At 45.9% G+C, this 6,538-nt stretch overlaps 1 protein-coding gene across 1 annotated transcript; it reads left to right on the forward strand.

The window, feature by feature from the left end:
• The first annotated feature begins 5,047 nt into the window (after positions 1 to 5,047).
• Positions 5,048 to 6,532, forward strand: LOC106633545. Its single transcript, XM_042227128.1, has 2 exons — positions 5,048 to 5,927; positions 5,964 to 6,532. The coding sequence occupies exons 1-2, from the start codon at positions 5,126 to 5,128 to the stop codon at positions 6,398 to 6,400; spliced, it is 1,239 nt and encodes a 412-aa protein (XP_042083062.1). The 5' UTR covers positions 5,048 to 5,125; the 3' UTR covers positions 6,401 to 6,532.
• Positions 6,533 to 6,538: the final 6 nt, after the last annotated feature.

Here is a 6,538-nt window from a genome sequence, read left to right on the forward strand (position 1 = left end):
TGGAATCCTCTTTGACCCTTGATCAAACTCTCACATACTGTGAAAATGGATTTTGTCGAGAAGTATGCCGTTAAAGTACCAAATGCCATTATTGTTAGCGGTGTTACTGATAGAGATAAAGACAAAGAGGTATTTGAGTTTCTGGAGCGACATGGTACTATTCGTAGAGTACTCTCTGTCGATGATGACTCTTCTGCATTCTACAAAAGTCAGATTGTAGAGTTCGAGTCCGGTGCAGCCGTTGAAATATTAGCACCTAAGCTGCCTTACCTCTTACAGTCCACTGACAATCCAGATGTCAGTTACCGCATTCGAGCCTTAACTGACGTCTATACTAAGACCGTAGGGGGCAGTGTTACTGAGGCTTACATTAGCAACCTGAAGGGTTTAGCCAAGTTAAGTGGGAAGGATTTCGAAGAAGTGTTGCGGGAGGCCCTATCCACAATAGGGAAGACCATTGAGGCTGCTGAGACAGCTGAGATAAACCCTGAAAATGATGCTGCTGATCAGACTTGCCCTGTGGTAGGATCCACACAACTTGGAGCCTCACCTTCAGTCTTAACTGAACTGCCTCACCCTGCTGAACCCATTCAGGGCGCATTCCAACGCCCCATGAGACCAAACTTGACACCTCAAATATTGAGTCCAACTGACCTCAACCCACCAGAGGTTCAGAAAGTAGTCGTCGAGCATGTTGTCAAGAGTGTTGAAAAGACATCACATGCTCACTCTACATTAAGACTCAGAGCTTTCTCTGGTAAGATGCCCAGACCTTACAGCGAAGCTGACTATGAAACATGGCGTTCTCATGTTGACTTGTTGATGGAAGATACTTCTTTGTCAGAGTTGGAAAGAACTCGCAAGATTCTTGAAAGTCTCCTTTCTCCCGCTTCTGATGTCATCCGCCCTCTTGGGCCAGAAGCCACTCCTGCAGACTATCTTAACCTTCTGGATTCAGCTTTTGGCACCGTCGAAGATGGTGAGGAACTGTTTGTACGCTTCATGAACACCCTCCAAGATCATGGTGAAAAGCCCTCTGCTTATCTGCTTCGTTTGCAGGTGGCAGTCAATCACACCGTGCGCAGAGGTGGGCTTGAACCACATGAAGTAAATAAGCAGCTTCTTAAACAGTTTTACAGAGGCTGCTGGGATGATAACTTGCTAACGGAGTTGCAATTGGAGCTAAAGCATAAGGAGCCACCCACTTATGCAGAGCTATTGCTTCTCCTGCGTACTGCAGAAAACCGACAAGAAGTTAAAAACACGCGAATGAAGAAACACTTTAGCGCCACGAAACCAAAAGCAGTGTCTCATGAACAGACGGTCACTGAAACAAATGCAGATGTTCGTCAAGCACAGTCAGATAGTCTAGAAGAGCTGAAAAAACAAGTTGCCGATCTAAAAAGCCAATTAGCTGCCGTTGTGAAGCCAAAGAAACAAGCAACACTGAAGACAGTTCGAACAAGGAAACCTGAAAATAAAAAACCTGACCATGCCAAACCTGAAAACTCACCTCCACCCAGCCGCCCCAGTACTAGGCCCAAGCCCTGGTATTGCTTCCGCTGTGGGGAGGATGGACATATAGTAGCCACTTGTGAGTCAGAGCCCAATCCTGCCCTTGTAGTTGCAAAACGAAGGGAATTAAGAGTGAGAAGGCAGATATGGGACAGGCAGAATGACCAGCTTTCTTTAAACTAAATTCTGCCTCCGTTGCGGGACAAATGGAGGCTGATGCTTTGTTAACCCGTCCCACCCAGGTTAAACAAAAAGCTTCACCTAAAAAGCGTGCCAGCCTAAAGTCACACACAAGATCAGATTCCTTCGACTTTCCTAAAGGTCTAATTGGTACAAAGAGTACTGCACAAGTGAAAGTTAATGGTCACACAGTGAGTTGTTTGCTAGATACTGGTTCCCAGGTGACTACAGTCCCTGAGTCCTACTATCGTCAGCATTTGTCCTCTCATGAGATTAAGCCATTGTTTGAACTTTTAGAAGTTGAGGGTGCCAACGGTCAGTCTGTGCCTTACTTAGGCTACATTGAACTGCATGTCACTTTCCCAAAGGACTTCCTTAGCATTGAAGCTGAAGTGCCGACACTTGCCTTAGTTGTCCCCGATGTGCGCACAGCTTCTCAGTCCTTAGTGCTAATTGGGACAAACACATTAGATGTACTTTATGAGCTGTACTCTAACACATGCCATGAACTGCAGCTGAACCTGCCATATGGCTATAGGGCAGTTCTAAAAGTTCTTGAGTCACGACACAAACAGTCCAAAGACAGTAGTCTTGGTTTAGTGACGATGCACAACAAAGAGCCACAGTTGATTCCAGCAGGCCAAACTGTTGTTCTAGATGGTGCTGTAGCTGTGTCAGCCGGTAACGGTGAAAAGTCTGTCTTGTTAGAGTATCCACGAATGTCAGCCTTACCTGGTGACATCCTTGTGAAACCTTGTCTCATAGACCTACCTGAACGAGCACCTTACCTTGTTCCAGTTATACTCACCAATGAATCCGAACATGATGTGACAATCCCTCTAAATTGTGTCATCGGAGAAGTCAGTGCATATCAAAGAGTTCTATCTCACGAACACTCAGTGAGAACTCCAAGATCCCGAACTGAGCAGAAGTCAAATGTAACGTATAACTTTGACTCTTCCCCTATTAGCGCTGAATGGAAGGAGCGCATAACCGAAAAGCTAAGCCAAATGCCCGAAGTGTTTGCACAGAATGATCTTGACTTTGGAAAGACGGATCAAGTGAAACACACAATCAGATTGTCAGATGAAACACCGTTCAAGCATAGAGCGCGTCCCATACATCCGAACGACCTGGAGGCAGTCCGTAAGCACCTCAAAGAACTGCAAGAAGCTGGCGTGATCAGGGAATCTACCTCCCCTTTCTCTTCACCCATTGTAGTCGTGCGGAAGAAAAATGGTGAAGTCCGCCTCTGTATCGACTACAGAAAGCTTAACGCGCAGACTATAAAAGATGCTTACGCTCTCCCCAATTTGGAGGAAACGTTTTCCACCTTGATCGGGTCGCAATGGTTCTCTGTCCTGGATTTAAAATCTGGGTACTACCAAATTGAGATGGAGGAGCTGGACAAACCAAAGACGGCGTTCGTATGTCCCATCGGCTTTTGGGAATTTAATAGAATGCCCCAAGGCATTACAAACGCCCCCAGCACATTCCAGCGGCTCATGGAGAAATGTATGGGCGACATGAACCTGCGCGAAGTGATCGTGTTTCTCGATGACATCATTGTATTCTCCAAGACACTTGAAGAACATGAGGCTCGCTTAATGAAAGTTCTTGATCGCCTGAAAGAATATGGGCTCAAACTCTCACCCGAAAAATGCAAATTTTTCCAAACTTCTGTCAGATATCTTGGGCATATTGTGTCCAGCAAGGGAGTGGAGACTGACCCTGAAAAGGTGGAAGCCTTAAGTACCTGGCCTGTGCCCCGTGATCTTAAACAGCTCCGCTCATTCTTAGGCTTTTCAGGGTACTACAGGCGGTTCATTAAGAACTATTCGAGTATCTTTAAGCCCCTCACTAACATAACATCAGGCTACCCTCCTTTGCGCAAAAGCACAAAGCCTAAAGCTAAGTCCGTCCAGTACCATGACCCCAAGACACCTTTCGGTGAGCGATGGACTCCCTCTTGTGATCTTGCTTTCAAAACCATCATTGAAAAGCTCAGTACTGCGCCTGTATTGGGTTTTGCTGACCCTAAACTGCCATATACGCTCCATACCGACGCCAGCACTACAGGGCTTGGCGCCGCGCTCTATCAAGAGCAGAATGGCCAGACCAGGGTGATAGCTTATGCAAGCCGTGGGTTGTCTAGGAGTGAATCTCGTTATCCCGCCCATAAGTTAGAGTTCTTAGCCTTGAAGTGGGCAGTAACGGAAAAGTTTGCAGATTACTTATATGGAAATCAGTTTACTGTCGTAACAGACAATAATCCTCTGACGTACATATTAACTACTGCTAAGATGGATGCCATGAGTTACAGATGGCTAGCTGCCCTGTCAACGTTTAGCTTTAAGCTCCAGTACAGAGCAGGCAAGCTTAACTCAGATGCAGATGGCCTTTCTAGACGGCCACATGGCGAGTTGCTTAACGACGCAGTGTCCCAAAAAGAGCTCGACCGCATACAGCAGTTCACACAGACTCACCTGTCCCTACCTGACAGCAGTTTAAGTCCTGAAGTAGTGTCTGCTATTTGTGAGAAACACCTTGTATGCAGCTCTCAAAATGACACCATCCCTTTTGTTCACTCGCTAGCCATTTCTGCAGCTGCCATTCCAGGTGACTTTGTCAATGAGAATGACTGTGGTGGTCTTCCTGTTATGCCCCATATGTCCTCTGAACAGATCACAAACGAACAAAGAACAGACCCTTGTCTGAGGGAAGTTATTGCACAAATTGAAACTGGAGAAAAGGTCCCACCAACTGTGCGAGCTGAACTTCCTGACATCAACCTTCTACTCCGAGAGCTCAATCGATTGGAGATGCACAATAACATCCTGTACCGAACTCGCCAAGATGGAGGAGATGTTACTTACCAGCTTGTCTTACCTGAACAGCTCCGTGACTCAGTCTTCCAGAGCCTCCACTGTGACATGGGCCACTTAGGCACTGAACGTACCTTAGATCTTGCCCGAACAAGGTTCTATTGGCCTCGCATGGCAGCATATATAGAATATAAGATCAAAACATGCAACCGCTGTGTAAGACGTAAAACTCCTCCAGAAAAAGCAGCTCCACTAGTGAATATCAAATCCACCAGACCCCTTGAACTAGTCTGCATGGACTTCCTGTCCATTGAGCCTGATCGAAGTAATGTAAAAGATGTGCTTGTATTAACCGATCATTTCACGAAATATTCATTAGCCATCCCTACCAGCAATCAGAAAGCTCAGACCGTTGCAAAAGCCCTTTGGGACAACTTCATAGTCCACTACAGGATACCCGAACGATTGCATAGCGATCAAGGTCCCGACTTCGAGTCCCACATTATCCAAGAGCTTTGCAAGATCATGGCATTCGTAAAATCCGGACAACACCCTATCACCCCAGAGGAAACCCGGTAGAACGTTTCAATAGAACGTTACTAAGTATGCTAGGTACTCTTGAGGAAAAGGACAAAACTCAGTGGCACAACTATGTCAAACCGCTCGTTCATGCGTACAATTGTACGAAAAACGATACAACTGGTTTTGCCCCATATGAGTTAATGTTTGGCCGTCAGCCAAGATTGCCAGTCGATCTAGCATTTGGGCTGCCCTTTAACAACAAAAGTTTCAAGTCTCATTCTCAGTACATAACAAAACTAAAGGCAACTCTACAAGAGACCTACAAACTAGCAACAGACCATGCTAACAAAATGGCAGAAAGAAACAAAACAAGATTTGATATGCGAGTGAAGCCCTCAAAACTAGAGCCAGGTGACAGAGTTTTGGTGCGTGCAGTCCGTCTCAGAGGCAAGCACAAGCTAGCCGACAAGTGGGAGACTGATATTCACGTTGTGGTGAACCAAGCAGGTGACTTGCCCGTCTACAGTATAAAACCCCTAACAAAAGAGGGCCCAGTCCGCACAGTCCACCGCGATCTCTTGCTCCCTTGTGGTTTTCTTGCCCCTGTTGAGGAGAAACCTGTCCAACCAACTCATGTACGCAAACCAAAAACAAGGCAATCACCTAAACAACATGAGGAATGTGATCATTCAGAACTGGAAGATGAGGATGTCTGTTGGTTCAGAGAGGAACTTCTTCAAGAGCCCATAAAGGTCACCCGAGTCTATGAGATTCCCCAGCCAAAGACACACCCTAATGATCACGATCATGCTGAAACTCATTTGCCTGGAGGAGACAACTTGCATGAACATGACAACTTGCTTGGAGCTGACAATTTAACCGGATGTGACAACTTGCTTGGAGCTGACAATTTAACTGGATGTGACAACTTGCTTGGAGCTGACAATTTAACCGGATGTGACAACTTACCTGAATGTGGAAATCCACTTGGATGTGGAACACTAGAGGAGAATGAAACCATGGTGGAACACTCAAACACTGACAATGAAAGCGAGAGCGACACTAACTTACCTGATGGACCTACCTGTGATGGGCCAGTGGAAGAAGACAACTCAAAGGATAATCAAGCAAACTCAAGTCAGTCAAATACTGAGAGTGAAGCCACAGCGACCATAAGGCGCTCAGAGAGAACAAGAACCCAACCAGAACGACTGCAATATGGTCAGTTGGGAAATCCTCTCGTTTCCATTGCCCAGTCCCTGTTTCAAGGTCTAAGCCTGGCTTTTACCAGTGCCTTGACAGAACAAGATTCTGTGGTCATCCCCATGAAGGCTGGTTCCCTTATCATTACCGTTTAGCTATCCCATGCAAAGGGACTTGCATGATTCTAAGGGGGGATAGTGTAACCCAGTGTTAAAAACGGGATTAAAAGTATAAATATTCATACTCTCACGATGGGAATAAATATTGATAAAAACAAAGTTAATTATAATAAA

This window comes from Haplochromis burtoni, unplaced genomic scaffold (assembly GCF_018398535.1).
Source record: "Haplochromis burtoni strain Fernald_Lab_line unplaced genomic scaffold, NCSU_Asbu1 Contig_244, whole genome shotgun sequence".
Lineage (NCBI taxonomy): Eukaryota > Metazoa > Chordata > Actinopteri > Cichliformes > Cichlidae > Haplochromis > Haplochromis burtoni.

Bases quoted from the DNA above. Each gene is read 5' to 3' on its own strand.
- LOC106633545 (XM_042227128.1), top strand. From the start codon at position 5,126: ATGCTAGGTACTCTTGAGGAAAAGGACAAAACTCAGTGGCACAACTAT. The intron at 5,928-5,963 runs GTGACAACTTGC...ATTTAACTGGAT, and splicing joins AGCTGACAATTTAACCGGAT to GTGACAACTTGCTTGGAGCT.